Below are 17,715 nucleotides of genomic sequence, written 5' to 3'. Positions count from 1 at the left end.
GAAGGGGCCGAGCAGGGAGAAAAGGGGAAAAAAACCTGGCAAAAATCTGAGCTGAGATGGCCTCAGAGGGAAGTAACGCCGCAACGGGGCTGGTTTTGGGTGCACGGCTCCCTTCCTAAAAGCCCGGCCAGCTCCTGCCGCCCCGCCTCGCTTCAAGAGAAATTTAAGAAAAGGGATGAGGAGGAAAGTGCACGTGAAGGAGTAATTAATTTGTGTTCTTCTCAAAACACCCCAAAAATTAGAGCACGGCCCTGCTTCCCCCGAGAGCAGGCAGCACGGCCCAGCCCCATCCTGCCTCTGGCTGCACGCAGAGCACCCCGCAAGGCTTTAGGATTTCCACAACGTCGGTGTTTTAATTAAAAAAATATCCCAGAACCTAACTTTAATGATGCTGCACAGCCAGGACGAGGCACGCACACGGATTAGAGGCAATATTCAGCACGCAGAGCCTCATTGTGGGGCAGCTTCTGGGTGATCCTACAAGAGTGAGGCATTTAATGGGTTTGGGAGATTCCCAGCCCTGTTACAAGTCCCTGTTATTGGTTCTGGACACGTGGGAGGACGCTCAGCGAGACGGGCTTCCAAAAACTCACCGGGATCACACGACAGCCACGCTGACACCCACCACGACCCCCTACTACGGGGCCGAGCCCGCAGGGATCCCCGCACCCCCCGATCCCATAAAGGACAGCGGGCGCAGAGGCCCGGCAGCACGGGGACACCATTTCACGACACGAGCCACCTGTTTTTCACTGAAATCCAGCTGTTACTGCACAAAAACAGCCTCCGAGATTCGTTTCATCAGCGATCCCACAACAGTAGGGTCCTAAGAACCAGGCACGGAGCCCCGGCAGAGGCTGCCTCACTATTGGGAACACCCCAAATCCCTTTGAGGCAGGGAAATAATTAGTTACCCTAAAGTGGAGGACTTCCAGCTCCAGCCAAGAGCCCGTCCAGGCAGGGGAAGGCTTCAAAACGCCACGTTCAGCCCTAAAAACATCAAGAGGATGCCCTAAAAGTTGGTATTTAGACAACCGAGATCCCCCTGCCCCCTTTTGGTTTGGTTTGGGCAGGACAAAGCAGGGATTTAGGGCCCCCACCACGGCAGGTAGCTCTGCCCGCCCCGGGTGGCGTTGAGTTGGGGTTTATTTATAACCCCCGAGCTGTGCCAGCAGCTCTTAGGGTGCGGGGTGAGGAGTTTTGGGGCTCTCCCAGCCCCCAAAAAACAGACCACGAGCACCTCGTTGCTCGTCCCCAGGTGCCACCACGCCGCTCCCCTCGTCCCCGGGGACCTGTTTAAAGCAGAGCAGGAGGCAGCGCGGCACGGCCTCGGGAAATCCACATCCCGATGGGGGAAAAAATAAAGGATTTTTTCCAGAATCGTCTCTCCTTAAAGGAAAAAAAAACAACAAAAGTGGTGAGGGAAAGCCGGCCGCCGAGCCCTACCAAAACAAGACATTCCAGCACAACGCTCGCTCTCCTCTTCCCCTGGGGACAGGCCAAGGAGAACAAAGGCACGTGACGGCCCCGTTGCTCAACGCGCCCTTGGAAGGGGTTCAAGCCGGCCGATAAGCCCGCTGCGACGGGCAGAAAAGGGGAATTTTAGCCCCAAAACAAAGCCCGGCCTACCCTCGGCCCGTCTTTGCAGAGCACACAGCGGGTTGCCAGCAGTAAAGGCTCGGTGGGTGAGCTCGGTGCTTTTATTCCTCGGGACGAGCCTAAAATTAAGGCAGGGAAAAGACCCGAAAGCTCCACGACCCCATAAACTGGTGGGAACTGGGAGATCCTGGTGGGAACTGGGAGATCCTGGTGGGAACTGGGAGATTCCTGGTGATCCAGGCACTATTTTTAATTCCTTCCACGCACCGAGCAGGGCACCGCTTCCTTTTTTTCCCCCACTGCCAGCCCCGTTGCTTAAAAATAGAGCCGGGAGCATCCAGCCACAAAAGAAATCGGCACCAAATCCAACTCCTGGTGTAAAACAACAAAAGGCGGCTCCGGGGCGGCCGTCGGGGATCCAGGGGGGGTTTGGGGACCCTCGGGTGCTCCCCCCTTGATGGGGTGAAGGCCTCGGGGCCGAGGTTTCCCCCATCAGCTGGCGGCTCGCTCCGCCCCGGCCGTGGTTTCCGGGTAGTAACAGAGCAACCAATCCGCGGAGTTGCGAGCTCTGCCCGAGGCCTCTCGCTTGCAAAAACACGGCGAGGAGGAGGCCGAAGGCTCGCCCCTAAAAGCTCGGGGGGGGGGGGGGAAGCAAAAAGATCCCCCCCCCAACCCCTTCCATCAGGAGCCCGGAGTTGGGGGCGCTCCCCTTTTCCTCCACAAATCGGCGCCCGGCGGATCCCAAAAGGTTTTGGGGTGCGGGCACGGCGCCCCCCGGCTCCGTCAGGGTTTGGGGTCACCTGGAGAAGTCTTGGGGGTCATAAATGGGGCTGAAAACCTTCCCCCCCCCCCCCCCTTTAGGACACGGGGACGGCGGCTGCAGCGTGAGCAGGGGAGAAACAATGAGTGACTCAGAGTTTCAGCACATCCTCGCCCAGGAGGGGTTATTAAAAACCCCAAGCAAGGGGCTCTCTCCCCCCTTTTTTCCCCGCTGGAAATCCACGGGGAGAGCCCGAGCTCCCCCCTTCCCCGCTCACAAAGCAGGGGGGGGCGTCCACAAAAGGCCCCCGGACGCGTTAGGATTGAAAAAACGGGGAGAAAAAATTAAAAATGATTAAAAACCAAAAGCCCCCGCTCGGCTCCTGAAGCTGTCAGAGGTTGGGGAGGAGGCGTTTGCTCGAGCTGTGCCCCCCCCCCTCTCTCTAAAGGCACCCCCCCAGCGTGGATCCCCGCTGTTATTTCCCCAGCAGGAAGGCGAAAAAGAGGCCGAAAAGGGAAAAACGCCACGAAAATGGCAGCAGAAACGGGGAGAAAAGCGCCGCGACAACAAAACCCTCCAGCCCCGGGGGGGTGCGGGCACCACAAACATTCCTCCAGACGCCCCCGATCCTTCGGTGCCCACCAAAAGGCACCTGGAAAGGGGGGAGTTCAGGGCAAATCCTAATTTTGGGCTCCCCCCGGGATTTGTTTTTAGGGCTCGGGGGGGCAAAAGCGGGGCCTAGGGAGGCAAACAACCAAAAAAAAAAAGGCTGGGGAGGGAGGGAGGGAGGGAGGGAGGGAGGAGCGGCGAGCAGTCATCTGACACACGCACAACTTCCCAAGTTTGTTGGCCGCAGGACGCCGGCCGCTCGAAACCCCAAAAACACCGAGGGTTATGGGGTGATGAGGAGAGCTGGGCTCCGGGGAGAGCCACCCTCGGGTTTCTTTTGTCAGGGAGAGAGCAGAAAGGAGGTGTCGAGGGCTCAAAAACCTACCAGCGCACGGCCCCGGCGCCTCTGGAAATGGGAAAAGGGGAGAGGAGAGGGTTCAGGAAGGCTGCTGGCTCTGAAAAGCTGCTCTTTGTCTCCCAAAACGCCGCGGTGCCGGCTTCTAAAGGAAGAAAAATCAAGAAAAGGAAGAAAAAAAAAAAAGGGCAGGGGGAGGGGAAAGGAGAGAGGCAGCAGCTCAGCTCGGGCCTCGGCCCCTCTGCAGCTCGGAGCCCTCCTGGCGCTGGCCCTATCCGTGATTTTTTTTGGGGGGGAGAAAGGGACAAAAAAAATAAAAACAACAACAACAAAATAAACCCAAGCAGCTGGAATCGCCGACCCTCCTCCCGGCCCCGATTCGCCGTGTGTGTAACTTTAAACCCCCGGATAAAAATAGCCCCGATTCAGCCGTGATCGCCGCTCATTTCCTATTTGCTCAAAAAAAAAAAAAAAAAAACACAAAACCAACAAAAAAAAAACAACCACCGCCACCAAAATACGCCGAGGGGAGCAGCGAGCACGCCAAACGTCAGCACAAGTTTCCTTCGACCAGCCACGAACGGCGGCGCTCTTCCTTTCCCCCCCCCCAACCCCCCAAAAACCCCTAAAAAAATAACCCCAAAAGCCAAATAAGTTTGGGTATCTCGCCGGGACCGAAATCAGACCTCGAGCTCTCGGAGGGGGCAGCTCCGGGTCTTGCTCGGGGAGGTCCTGGGGAAGATTTTGGGGGCTGTTGTCATCCGTGTCCCCCCCTCCTCGGCGCACGCTGCTGCCTTGTAAACAAAACCTATTAATAAAGCGATCCCATACCCCAATTCTTGATGTTTTCCATCCCGGAGGGAGGCAGGGGAAAAGGATTTGCCCCCCCCACCGAGGGGCAAGAAGGAGAAAAGAGGGGAAAAATAAAAAAATAAAAGAAGGAAGGGAAAATATAAACAGATCCAGGCTGAGAGGGGGGGGGAAACCTACCCTAACCTGGCGTGTTACATAAACGGGACCTCCTCCCGGCCCCAAAAAGCCCTTTCCCCACCTGCTAATAAGGGTTTGTTTGGAGATAAACCCCCCCAAAATAAAAAATAAACCTTAACTTAAAGCCCTGAAGCTGGCAGCTCGGTGAAGGGCAGGCTGCCATCACGGGGGGGGGATAATAACCCTAATAAAAACCCCAAAAAGGGTTTTTTTTCGGGGGTTTGGGGCCACCCGGGGAGTCCTCATAGCGGGCAGGGGGGTTAATGGGGAGGGGGCTGGAGGGGGGCACCCTTAGGGTTAGGGGGGTGCCAAAAAAGGGGGAAAATCCCCCAAAAAAAGGAAAATAAGGAGGGATTTGGGATTTTTTTGGGGGGTGAGGCCTTTCCCTGGATAAAAGGGGGGGGGCTCCAGGCTGTGGGGGGGGCCCCGTCCGGCCTTGCTGTGAGGCGAGGCCTGGGCCCGGCCTGACAAAAGGGCGATAAAAGGAGGGGGGGTGGCGATAAAAGAGGGGGGTGTCGCGATAAAAAGGGGGGGATATCGCGATATAAGGGGGGGGTGTCGCGATATAAAAGGGGGTCGGCGATACCGGGGGGACACCGGGAGGAGGAGAAGCGATACGGGGGGGGGGTTCCCGGTCCCCTCCCGAGGCCTAAAGAGGAGGAAGAAGAGGAAGAGGAGGCCCCAAGGATACAGCTTGACCACGTCGGTGTCCATCCGCCGCTTGCCCGGGCTGGGGGACGACATGGTGGCCGCCGCCCCCGGGGCTCCGGGCGGGCTGTCAGCGCCGCTGAGGAGGAGGAAGAGGAGGCAGAAGAGGCTCGCCGGGACCCAAAGGAGCTCGAAGGGTGAGAAGGGAGCGCGATCGGGGCTCTCCCTTCAAGCGGGGCCGGGGTCGCGGCCGCCGCCCCCCTCCTGTGGTGCCGCCGCCGCCGCCGCCGCCGCCTCAGCCCCGCTCCGGTCGCCTCAGCCCCGAGCCTCACTCTGGCCCCCTGACGTCACCCGCAGTGACCTCACCGCCCCGCCGGGCTGCTATTGGGCGAGACGGCCCAGGGCCCGCCCGGAGCGCGGGGGGTGATGGGAGTTGTAGTTCCAACAAGGGGGGTTGTAGTTCGCAGAGCGGGGGTGGGATGCGAAGGGCCGCGGGTTCGAGGCTGCTGTCGGGAGGAAAAGGGGGAGGTTTGGGGGTTTGGGGGAAATTGTGGTGATTCCGGGGGGGTTTACTTCAAAATTCAGCCCGTGAAAACACCATGTTACTCCACATGCCCCCACAGAACTCCACAGGGTCTCAGGTGGCCTCAGGGAGGGCAGCAACGTCGCCCTCCAGCCGCCCCAAAAATTTGTGGGGTCGTATTTAGGATCACATCAAATGGGCACAGCATCATCATGAGGCACACCACGGGGTGTCGTGCTGCTGAGGCATCTCGCCCTGCCTCGGTTTACCCAACCGGACAGGGCAGAGGAGGCACCTGGAGGTGACAGCGGGTGGCAGGAGGGTGACATTAAGGGATATTTTTCGGGATGCCGTGGCACCTCCACGCCCCAGGGCGGACATCCCGCATTCCTGACCCCGGCATCACCACAAATTCACCCAGCGTCACCTCCCCGTGCCTGCGATGAGCCAGCACCGCTGTGCACGGGGAGGCCACGCAACCGGGGAACCCCATAAAGTCCCCACCCTATATACGAGCCGGGGGTTGTTTTTTCCTCAATTTAGGGCCCCGACGTCCCCCAGCAGCTCCTCCGTCACGGGGCAGGATGTAACCTGCTGCCGAGGGGTTGGATTCACATCCTGGGTGAGTTAAACCCGGAGGAATCCGGGAGGAAAACAGCAATGGGGTCAGCGGTGAGTAAAGCTGTGGGGTTATGGGGTCCCCGTTTCCCTTGAACTTTGATGCTCCTCGGTCACATCCAGGCAGAAAAACGGGGAAAAAGCATTTTTTTTCCTTTATTTCTTTAAATAAAATGGGGTGACAGGGACCACGATGGCATCCTGACCCTTTTTTTGGGGGGTTATCCTTGGGGCTGAGCTGCTGGCGGTCCTGGAGCAGCACCCACACGTCTGTGGGATCCCATGGGATCCCTGTAGGTGGGCTCACAGTGGGGTTGGAGACCCTCCGAGTCCCCCCCTGCCTAAAAACAGGGGGTTGAGGCTGGCCAGGGTGAGCAGGGATTATGGCATCACGCCCCCCACCCCACTGTGACACTGCCCCGTGCTTTGTGGGGTGGGTGAGAGAACGGAAGGGACCGGGGAGCCCCCCTGAAACAAAAAAACCCTGAAATTTGTGATCCATGGGGTGAAGGACCACAGGTCCTCTTCAGGAAGGAAGAGAACCCCTTCCCTCAAACCCTAGATGTCCCCCAGAAGCCCCCCCAAAAAACTTGGGCAGGTAAACCTACAAGTTTTGGGGTTCAGGGCCGGCCACGGTGGCACTGTTGTGACTGAGGGCAGGGACCAGCCCCAAGCACGGCGGCTGCTGCCTTCCTGAGAACAGGGAAACCAGAAAATACCCCAAAAAGACGAGATGGTGACGATTCTGTGAGATGCTTTAATAGGGGAAACGAGGCAGGGCCCCCCCGGTGTGATGAGCTCCTGGCTCAGAAACATCCCGACCCCTAAAATAGGGACAAGGGAGAGCTTTTGCTCTGAAATATGGGAACACCACATCCCTGTGCCTTTTCCCCCACAAATTTGAGAGCAGCAGACCCAAAGTGAGGAGGCCCAAGGCTGCTCTGGGGGCAGCTGTGGGGTCTGAGCCCTCCCCAAAGCCCCTTCCACATCCTCGAGGATGGAGACACCAGCTCGGGGTTTCCTCCCTCACCTTTTTCTCCCTCTTTCGTGGGAAAGGAGATCACCACCCAAGCCAGAGGAATCCCCCGAGCAGCATTTACCCCGTTTTTTGGCCCCAAAGCTCCTGCCTGGGCGATTTATCACCCCGGGACAGACGACGGGGACATTATCTGCTCCCAGCAGCTTGGGCACAACACCCAGCTCTTTGGCTCGACCCCGCTGCCGGCCCAGGGATCACTTTTCCCCACAAAAAAAGAGCCACAGAAGCCGTAAGAAAAACCATGAAATGTTTATTCCCACCTGGCATCACCTCCCCGTGCTTATGGGGGCAGATCCCAGCCGGACCCCAAATCACCCCCAGCAGGGTGACCGCGTCCCCCACGGCCGCCCCGCGCAATCGGAGCTGTCGAAACCCTCGGGGTTGAGGGTTACAGCAGCACCTGGTGAAGGTGAGGGGGCTTCGAGGAAGGCATTTGGGGATCAGGGGGGTCCCCGGAGGCTCTTGGGGGGCTGTTTTTGGCACTGGGGCAGCCCGGGGATTTCTCAGCACACGTTGGAGGCTTCCCCGGTGGATCGGTGCCGGAGCGAGGCGCTGCCCGGTGTCCCCCCTCAACGAGGGGCTGCGTGAGGTTCCCCCGGAGGCAGCAGCAGGTTCAGGAGGGATCCACGCTCTCCCACTGGCGGAAAATGCGGAAAACCTTGGAGGATTTCACCGAGAGGCTCTGCAAGAGAAGGAAGAGAGGTCAAAGAGCCTCCAGACCGGCCCTACAGACCCAAAAAAGCAACCTGAAATACCCCCGCTGGCTACCAGGACGTCAGCGAGCGTCTCTTTTTGGTGTTAGAGCCGTTTCCCAGCAGGAAAATCACGAGGGAAAAGCCCTTGGGGGGGCTGCAACTTGTACGAAGGGCTCAGGACAAAGGGTGAAGCGGGAGGGCTGCAGCTCAGTCCCGAGCAGGAGCAGCTAACGGGGTTTTTGGGGGCACCCAGCACCCGCTCGGGGTGGGCTGCAGCCTCCCCCAGGCTCAGCAAAGCCACAGCTCCACGAGGCTGGGGGTGCTGGGCCAGCGGGACGCTGCTGGGAGCTCTCCAGCAGGACACGAAGTGAAACTGGAGCTGAGGAGGGCCGGTATTTATAGCAGCCCCCCCACCAGATCCGCTCACAGCACGTCAAGAGCAGACGAGACCTGGCCAGGAGGCTGCCAGAGCAGCCAGAGGGGAAAAAAGCTCTAAAAACACCTCCTTGGTGCTCTCCACCCCGTCGCTGGCTCTGTTTTTTTGCCCAAAAGAGGCTCATCTGCCCCAAAATCCCACCCGAAGGCTTTCAGCCCTGGGGAAGGCAGCAGCAAACAGCGCTCGGGTGCTGAGGATCGGGGCTGGGAACCCCGCAGGCTCACCACGGGCTCGGTTTCGGGCGCTCTGTCACATTTTCTGAGGGTCAGGAGCAGGTTGAGGATCACTCGCCAGCCGGGCTCTGCTTTGGGGGGCTCCTCCGGCGCCCGGGCTGCAGAATCCTGCGGGGCCTCCGCGCCCTCCACCGCGTTGACCCAGGGGCACCAGTCGCGATGCTGCGAGCTGGGATCAAAAAAACTCCTCGAAGAAACGTCCTGGGAAGGCAGAGAAGACGGGAGAGAAGGATATCAGTGACGGGATAGCTTAAAACAGGCCATAAAACCCTCTCCGTGCCCAAACGGCGGCCGGGAGCCGTCCCAGAGCTTCGTCTCCCTCAATTTTTGCTCCCTCCCGGCCCCGTGGCACTCACCGAGCTGCTGGAAGAGCAGAGCCGAGCCCGTTTGGCCCTGCGGACGGGGCTGGAGGGCACGTCCACGTTTTCCCCTTGCCCCATGCTGCGGGTGACGGGGCGGCTGCGCGGCGCGGGGCTGGCCGCCTCCAATTCTCCTCCTCGCTCCCCGGGGCTGGGGGAATCCCAAATCCGTGGGCGAGAGACCGCCGGGGAGGGGCTCTTCTCCTGCTGCCAGAGGGGAAAGGATGAGAATTAATTACTGGGGGAACCCTCCCGGGAAGGAATCGTGCAGGAAATTTGCTGGATGCGAGCTAAGGGACGTGCTCCTGCTGGTGGTGTCGCTGCTGATGGGTGTAGGATCGCCAGCAGGTTGGAGGGGTTTTGATTTTGGCCCTCTGCTCAGCACCGCTGAGGCTTCCCCTGGGGAACTGGGTCCAGTTCTGGGCTCCCCAGTACGAGAGGGACATGGATGGAGCAGGAAGAGCTCGGTAAAGGATAATCAAAATGCTGGAAGGGGTTTAAATATCTCTGATATGGGGAAAAGCTGAAAGCTGGAGCTCAGGAGGTTCCCTCTGAACACCACCAAGCATTTCTGGGCTGGGAGGGTGCCGGAGCCCTGCCCCAGGCACCCAAAGGTTTTGGTGTCCCCTCCTCGAGGATCTTCTTGGACGTGGGGCTGGGCACCAGCTCGGGGTGGCACCAGAAGGACCCCAAATGTCCCTTCCACCCCCAACCATTCTGTGGTTTTGTGATTCCTCGGGCCACCAGCACAGCCTGAAAGGGCCAGGGAGGCGCTGCCCAGCTCAAATCAGACATCAAAACCCCTGGCAAAGCCCCTTTTAGGGTAGCAGGCACCCCAACTACCTCACCCTCAAGCCCTGCGAGCCCCCAGCAACCCCAAAACCCGAGCCTGCTGGCCCTACCTGCTCGGAGCCTGGAGGAAAAACGTCTTGGCTCCGCGTCAGCATCCTGCGTGGGGACGTGGGCACGGGCGGGCAGCGCTCGGAGGGTCCCGAATCCATCTCCAAGCCCCCAGGATCGAGCTGGTGGAAACCCCACAAGCCCACCTTCCTCATGCAGCGCGAGCAGGTGATGACCGAGAGGAGCGAGGAGCCGGACACGGCGCTGCGGGGACGGAGCCGAGGCACGGGGGATGGTGAGGGCGAGCCCAGGTCCTTCCCAAAAATCGCAGCTTCCATAAAGGACGCGGGTTTTGGGAAGGGTCACGGGTTCACAGCCTCAGCTGAGGGGCGGATGGTTATAGGTTTCGCAGCCCAGTGTGCTGAGAAGGACGTGGAACCCCCCCGAATATCCCTGATTTAAATTCTCCTTTACATTTCGGCTTGCCACGGCCCAGCAGCACGCTCGGCTTATCCGCCTGGAGCCCGAAAATGTCGCTGCCCCCAGCCCCACCAGCTTTCAGCGTGGAAATCGGCACCGAACTCAAAGCAATGGTGTCTCTTCAGACCCTTCCCCACCTCGGGAAGAGATCTTTTGAAAGATCTTTTTGATTTGGGGGCAGCCAAGCTACTCACCCGCAGGTCCAGCCGCACAGCGCCAGGACGCAGGCGGACACGTGCAGGGGCAGAGCCTCAGAGGAGAGCTTCACCGGCGCCTTCTCGCCCTCTGCCTTGAGCTCCAGCTCCTCCCGGAGCAGCTGGAGGAGCGAGGCGATCTTCTCCTCCGTCAGGGACTGGGGAAGGGAAGAGAGAGGCAGCAGAACGGGTGGTCAGAGGCAGCGCTCACCTTCCTGCGAGTCCAGCGGTGTTTTGGGGCTGGATTTGCCCCCTGCAGCTCCTTTTTTTTGTTATTGAAGTGCTGTCCTCAGGATTCCTGGCCTGGTAATAATGCTTAAATATCAAAAGGAGCACGGGAAAACCCCCGGCGTGACAGGTGAGGGACTCTCTGGTTAGAAAAGTGAGTCGGGAAAAGAGCGAGAGCCCCAAATCTGGCAAGTTAACCCGGCAAAATACCACAAACCACACAAGGCGTGGAGAAAGGTCCCAATTCACCGCCCCGAGGGGCACGAGCCAGCACGCTCAGCCCTTAAATTCCCTGCTTAGCACACAAAAGCCACCCAGAGCCATGGCTCTCTCCTTCCCTGTGCCCGTTTGCCTCTGCCCTTGTTGCCTGCAGGGGTCCAAGCACCGTTTGCTTCCCCGCATGCAGAGCAGATCTCAGCTCTGCCACCAGGAGGCTGTGCCTTTGATCCCAAGCAGGGATTGTGAAAATATTGGTGTTTGGGGCAAGCCAAGAGCACTTTTGGGGCTGTTGGTGTGATGCAGAGAGAGAAAAGAGCCCTCAGAGGCTACGCTTCAGCTCCTGCCCCCCTGCTCCTCCCTCCTGCAGGGTTGAGCTCTCATCTCCAGCCTCTCGTAGGATCCTCAGAGCCCCTGGAGGTAATAAACGGGGTGAGGGCTGCCAGAAAACAGTCCCAAAGAGGGCTGTGGGACCCAAAATGACTTTTGGACCTTGCCAGGACAGGCCTGGAGCAGGACCTCAGCACTGCAGCCCCCTGACACCAGTAACACGATGGCACGAGCCAGCTGCAACCGTGTTGGGCAAGGGTTTGCATGGCAGAAACCCCCCCAAACCCACAAGAAACCCCCCCAAACCTGCAAGAACCCCCCCCCAAAGTGGCAGAAACCCCCCCAAACCCCCTTTAAGATGCTTCCACAAAGGCCAGGGGAAAATCACCCCGCAGGGAGCACCCGTGGAGAAAACCAAGGCGACGCCAGACCCTTAATACGCACGATCCAGGTCCTCACCTGGAGCTGTTTGAGTCAGGCCGTGCCCGGCTCGCCTCGTTACGGGGCCCTGGAACACCCCAAAGCCAGAGCAGAGAGGAACTCACCATGGTTTTCATGTCCTCGGCTCGGAGGGAGGGCAGCTGCAGCTCCAGCTGGCACAGGCTCTGGAAGCGCTCCAGGAAATCCTGGAGAAGGGCTCGGGGCTCGTCCACCAGCAGCAGGGCGAAGCGGGCTGGAGGAGGGAAAAAAAAAGGTGGTTTTGGGGCCATCTGCCTCCTCGCCCCTCGTTAGCCCACAGGATGAGAGAAAACGAGGCCAGGAAAGGTCTGAGAATGTTTTTTTTTAAATAAAAGCTGGGCAGCCTCTTGTCTCTTCACAGGGACCCATTTTGGTGCTTTGAAGCACGGAAACGTTTTGGTTCAGACCTCCAAGATGAGCAGGAAGATAAAACCTACGAGCCTCCGAGCATCCCAAATCACCCCACAGATACAAGAGGAGAAGAGAACAGAAGAGACACAAGCCACAGATACAAGAGGAGAAGGGAAAAGTGATGGAAAGGAGATCCCGGAGCCGTGCTGGGCTCTGAGAGACCGACCTGGGCAGGGGTTGTCTGGCCAGAAGCAGAACTTCTCGTGCGCGGTGCTCAAGGATTTCTTCAGCTCGGAGCAGCGCTCCTTGTCTGCAAGGCAAAACCCACTGCTACTCCTCGGGGAAGGGGAGGGGAAGAACCAACAGCGAGCAGGGGCGAGGGGAGCTGCACCCGAGCCAGCCCCCAGCCCGGGGGGGTTCCTCTCCCTGATTTTACCTCGACCTGGGCTGCTGCCAGACCCCGGCTGCAGGAGCCGAATCGCAGCCCTGCCTGGAAATGCAGCTCCCCTCTCCCTAAAAATCCACCATTTCTTTTCATTTGGCCACACGCTGCGAGTTTGGGAACCAAAAGTTAGGAGTTTCAGAACCGAAACGCTCCTTTTAACGCTTCCTCTCCTCCTCCTCTGCCCCCTGCTCATTCCAGGTCCTCCTAAAGCGGCGTGATTTCTAAGCGGGGCAGCGGGGCCAAGGTTTATTGAACAAAGATAGCCTGAGCAAACAGCGGGCACCGGCCCCATAAAGACAAAAAAATTGAGGAGAGGAGATGAAACTCGTTGATGGCGGGCAAAAAAACCCCTTTCCAGATATCTGGGATAGAACCAGGTGAAGGAAAATAAGGGTTTGGGCAGGATTTGGGTGGGATTTGGGTGGGATTTGGGTGGGATTAGGGCTCGGGAGCCAGCACAGCCCCCAGGCACCAAGTCCTGCTCCTGTCCTGCAGGTGCTGAGCACGTCGCAGAGGTCGGTGTTTCCCTGGCACCCTCAGCCCTGTGCTTTTATCGCTCTCTCCCCGTGTGCCACAGCACCAGTGTGAGGAACCTGAGGCCAACGGGAGGAGTTTTAGTGCTGGAAATCCAACCTGGTGTTAATAGGGCAGCGGGAGGGCTTTCTGAATTGATTTACATGAGCCGAGCACCTGCACGGACTGGCAGCACCAGCAGCCCCCTGCCCTTCTTAATTAAGAAAAGTTTCAAGTCTTTTTCATCAAGTCAAAGTGTTTTTAGTCGAGTCAAAGTGTTTTTAGTCGAGTCAAAGTGTTTTTAGTCGAGTCAAAGTGTTTTTAGTCGAGTCAAAGTCTTTTTAGTCGAGTCAAAGTCTTTTTAGTCAAGAAAAACCAGCCGAGGAGCAGCCCAAGGAGCCTGGAAACCCACCTCTAACAGCATCAGCAGGGAGTTTTACCACTTCCTCACAAACTAAAGGAACTTTCTTAGCTTTCCACTTCATTTTCAGGGCCAGGAGGTGCCCGGCGCCACCCAGCCAAGCCCACAGCAGCCGTTTGGGCAGCCAGCGAGGTGCAGGATCCCAAAAGCCGGCTGTAGGAACGCTGCCCCTGCCCTCAGCCCCCTCCCTGGGATAACTCACACTTGGCGAAGTCGAAGGCGAGCTGCAGGCTGGCGCAGAGGAAGGCCTGGCAGCTGGAGCACTTCAGCATGTCGCACTCCACGTTGGCCCAGCCGTACCTGGCGCACACCAGCGGCGACAGCTCGTGGGGCTTGCCCGCCCACTTCAGCGGGTGCCGGAGTTAAGGACAAAACTCCAAAAAGTCCCCAATAATCCCTGTAAATCTCCAATTTTAGACGCCTCATTCCTCACGGACAAAACCCCAAAATTCCCTGGTTAATCCTCATCTTTTGACGCCTTGTTCCTCACAGACAAAACCCCAAAATTCCCTGTAGATCTCTACCTTTACACACCTCATTCACAAAACCCCAAAATTCCCTGGCTAATCTCCACCTTTAGATGCCTGGTTCCTCACACTCAAAACCCCAAAATCCCTGTAAATCTCCACATTTACACACCTCATTCCTCACACACAAGACCCCAAAAATTCCTGTAAATCTCCACCTTTAGACGTCTCATTCCTCACAGAGGAAACCCCAAAATTCCCTGGTTAATCTCCACTTTCAGATACCAGATTCCTCATGGACAAAACCCCAATATTCTTGGTTAATCTCCACCTCTAGACACCTGGTTTCTCACACACAAGACCCCAAAATTCCCTGTAAGTCTCCACCTTCAGACGCTTCATTCCTCATGGACAAAACCCCCAAAATCCCTGGTTAATCTCCACCTTCAGATGCCTCATTCCTCACAGACAAAACCCCAAAAATTCCCTGTAGATCTCCACCTTCAGACGCCTCATTCCTCGCAGACAGAACCCCAAAAAATCCCTGGTTAATCTCCACTTTCAGATGCCAGATTCCTCACAAACAAAACCCCAAAATTCCCTGTAGATCTCCCCACCTTCAGGCACCTCATTCCTCACAGACAAACCCCCAAAATTCCCTGGTTAATCCTCACCTTTTGACACCTCATTCCTCACAGACAAGACCCCAAAATTCCCTGTAAATCTCCACCTTTTGATGCCTCCTTCCTCACAGACAAAACCCCAAAAATCCCTGTAAATCTCCACCTTTAGGTGCCTGGTTTCTCATGGACAAAACCCCAAAAATCCCTGGTTAATCTCCACCTTTAGACACCTCATTCCTCACAGACAAAACCCCCAAAATCCCTGGTTAACCTCCACTTTCAGATGCCAGATTCCTCACGGACAAAACCCCAAAATTCTTGGTTAATCTCCACCTCTAGACACCTGGTTCCTCACAGACAAGACCCCAAAATTCCCTGTAAGTCTCCATCTTCAGACGCCTCATTCCTCACAGACAGAACCCCAAAAAATCCCTGGTTAATCTCCACTTTCAGATGCCAGATTCCTCACAGACAAGACCCCAAAATTCCCTGGTTAATCTCCACCTTTAGGTGCCTGGTTTCTCACGGACAAAACCCCAAAAATCCCTGGTTAATCTCCACCTTTAGACACCCGGTTCCTCATGGACAAAACCCAAAAATTCCCTGGCTAATCTCCACCTTTTGACACCTCGTTCCTATTGACAAAACTCCCCAAAATCCCTGTAAATCTCCACCTTTACACATCTCATTCCTCACAGACAACCCCCCCAGAATCCCTGGTTAATCTCCATCTTCAAATGCCTCGTTCCTCACAGACAAGACCCAAAAAATCCCTGTAAATCTTCACCTTTAGATGCCTCATTCCTCATGGACAAGACCCCAAAAATCCCTGTAAACCTCCACCTTCAGACACCTGGTTCCTCACAGACAAAACCCCCAAAATCCCTGTAAATCTCCACCTTTAAACTCCTCAATTCCTCACGGACAAAACCCCAAAATTCCCTGTAGATCTCCACCTTCAGACACCTCATTCCTCATGGACAAAACCCCAAAATCCCTGTAGATCTCCACCTTTAGATGCCTCATTCCTCATGGACAAAACCCCAAAAATCCCTGTAGATCTCCCCACCTTCAGGCACCTCATTCCTCACAGACAAAACCCCAAAATTCCCTGGTTAATCTCCACCTTCAGGCACCTCATTCCTCACAGACAAAACCCCAAAATTCCCTTGTTCATCTCCACCTTTACCCACCTCATCCCTCACAGACAAAAACCCCCAAATCCCTGTCAATCTCCACCTTCAGCCGCCTGGTTCCTCACCCGATGGCTCATCCCCTACAAAACCAACCCCAGAAAAGCCGCGGGGAGCCTTTGGGGTCGGCAGAAGGATATGGTGAAGGTTTGCACCCTGCTGAAGTAGGCCTCTTTGCTCGTCGACTCCGAGGGGGGGGCATCGGGCTGCGGAGACCCGTTAGCGGCTTGCGGCCCGGCCACCGCGTCCTTCCTGAAGGGGACAGGGAGCAAAACGTCCTCACCCCCCCAAAAAAAAAACCTTCTGTCACCTCGTCCTTGCCACTGGCCCTTTTTCAGAAGTCCCCGAGCTCCCCCAGTACGGGTTGAGCCTCTTGGAGCCCCCCCCCAGTGCCTCCCAGTAAGGGTTGGGCCTCTTGGAACCCCCCAGTGCCTCCCAGTAAGGGCTGAGTATCTTGGAGCCCCCCCAGTAAGACCTAAGTCAGTGCCCCCCAGTAAGGGCTGAACCTCTCAGAGCCTCCCCAGTGCCTCCCAGTAAGGGTTGAGCCTCTTGGAGCCTTCCCAGTGTCCACCAGTAAGACCTGAGTCTCTCGGAGCCCCCCCAGTAAGACCTAAATTGGTGCCCCCCAGTAACGGCCGAGCCTCTCGGAGTCCTCCCAGTGCCTCCCAGTAAGAGCTGAGTCTCTCGGAGCCCCCCCAGTGCCCACGAGTAAGACCTAAATTGGTGCCCCAGCACCTCCCAGTGCCTCCCAGTTCCCCTCCCCATGCCTCCCAGAGCCCCGTGCTCCCAGCACGACCCCCTGTTACCACCCCCAAATCCCCCACAGCACCCCCAACCCCTCCTCAGCACCCCCCTACCACCCCCCAACCCTCCTCATCACCCCCAAACCCTCCCTCAGTCCCCCCCAGCCCCCCCAATCCATCCCTCAGCACCCCCCAACCCCCCTCACCACCCCCTAAGCCCCCCCATAGCACCCCCCAAACCCCCTCTCATCGCCCCCAAACGCCCCCCATCACCCCCAAACCCCCCTCAGTGCCCCCTAAATCCCCTCTCAGCACCCCCCAAACCCCTCCATTACCCCCAAACCCCCTCTCATCACCCCCAAACGCCCCCCATCCCCCCTCAAAACCCCCCTCAGCACCCCATAACCCCCCCAGCGCCCCCCAAACCCCCTCTCATCACCCCCCCAAACGCCCCCATTGCCCCTCAGCACCCCCTAAACCCCCCATAGTGCTCCCCAAACCTCCCCATCACCCCCCAAACCCCCTCTCAGCACCCCCCAACCCCCCCCATCACCCACAAAACCCCTTTCATCAACCCCAAACCCCTCCCATCGCCCCCCAAACCCCCCCTCAGCACCCCCAAACGCCCCCCATCCCCCCTCAAAACCCCCCTCAGCATCCCCAAACGCCCCCCATCCCCCCTCAAAACCCCCCTAACCCCCCCTCAGCACTCCCCAAACACCCCCAACGCCCCTCTACCCCCCTCAGCGCCCCCTAAACCCCCCATAGTGCCCCCCAAACACCCCCATCACCCCCCAAACCCCCTCTCATCACCCCCAAACGCCCCCCACCCCCCCAAAAACCCCCCATAGCACCCCCTAACCCCCTCAACAACCCCCAACCCCCCCCCAACCCCCCTCCCATCCCCCCCTCCTCACCTCCATCCCCCCCCACACGGGCCCAACGCCCCCCTCCCGCCCCCCCCAACCCCCGTACCCCCCCTCTAGGCCTCTCCCCACCCCCCCCACAGCCCCCACCCGTCGGTGCCGTCCCCCTCCGGGGCGATGCCGCCGTCGATCAGGTCCCGAATCTGCTGCGGGGTGACCCCGGGCGGCCTCCCCCGGGCCCCCGCCGGGCTGGGCGCCGCCATCTTGGTCCCTTCCGTTCCCAAAAAGGGGCCGGGCGGGAAACCGCTCCCCCCCCCCTCCCCCGCGCGCTTTCGTTCCGCCGCTTTTTCGTTCCGCCTCCCTTTCGTTCCGCCTTCCTTTCGTTCCGCCTCCCTCCCCGCTCGCTCGCTCGGCGCTCGATTGCTTCCGCCTGCCTGCCCGCGCCCACACTCCCTCTCGCCCTGCCCGTCTTCCCCCGCCTC

General features: G+C 58.3%; 2 protein-coding genes across 3 annotated transcripts in view; both read right to left on the bottom strand.

Annotated features, from left to right (window-relative positions):
- The window catches only part of UBE2H (ubiquitin conjugating enzyme E2 H), a 43,529-nt gene extending 38,242 nt beyond the window's left edge, over positions 1-5,287 (bottom strand). Inside the window, exon 1 of the mRNA XM_084294064.1 lies at positions 5,005-5,287. Coding sequence (XP_084150190.1) covers positions 5,005-5,057 — 53 coding nt within the window. The 5' untranslated portion in view covers positions 5,058-5,287. The remainder of the gene's footprint in view (positions 1-5,004) is intronic.
- A 2,084-nt stretch (positions 5,288-7,371) lies between these two features.
- Positions 7,372-17,505, bottom strand: ZC3HC1 (zinc finger C3HC-type containing 1). 2 transcript variants are annotated; one of them, XM_084302110.1, is made up of 10 exons: positions 17,384-17,505; positions 15,766-15,876; positions 13,544-13,695; positions 12,189-12,272; positions 11,698-11,825; positions 10,379-10,536; positions 9,767-9,968; positions 8,862-9,071; positions 8,497-8,706; positions 7,372-7,823 (listed from the first exon to the last, which is right to left on the bottom strand). In XM_084302110.1, the coding sequence occupies exons 1-10, from the start codon at positions 17,494-17,496 to the stop codon at positions 7,755-7,757; spliced, it is 1,437 nt and encodes a 478-aa protein (XP_084158236.1). In that variant the 5' UTR covers positions 17,497-17,505; the 3' UTR covers positions 7,372-7,754. The 2 variants fall into 2 exon arrangements, with proteins under 2 accessions (XP_084158236.1, XP_084158237.1); XM_084302111.1 differs by having other exon boundaries at positions 8,862-9,068.
- Positions 17,506-17,715: the final 210 nt, after the last annotated feature.

The sequence above is a fragment of the Netta rufina genome (assembly GCF_964035555.1).
Source record: "Netta rufina genome assembly, chromosome: 1".
NCBI lineage: Eukaryota > Metazoa > Chordata > Aves > Anseriformes > Anatidae > Netta > Netta rufina.
Note: the sequence above shows the minus strand (reverse complement) of the source record. Positions and strands in the feature narration are given on the sequence as shown.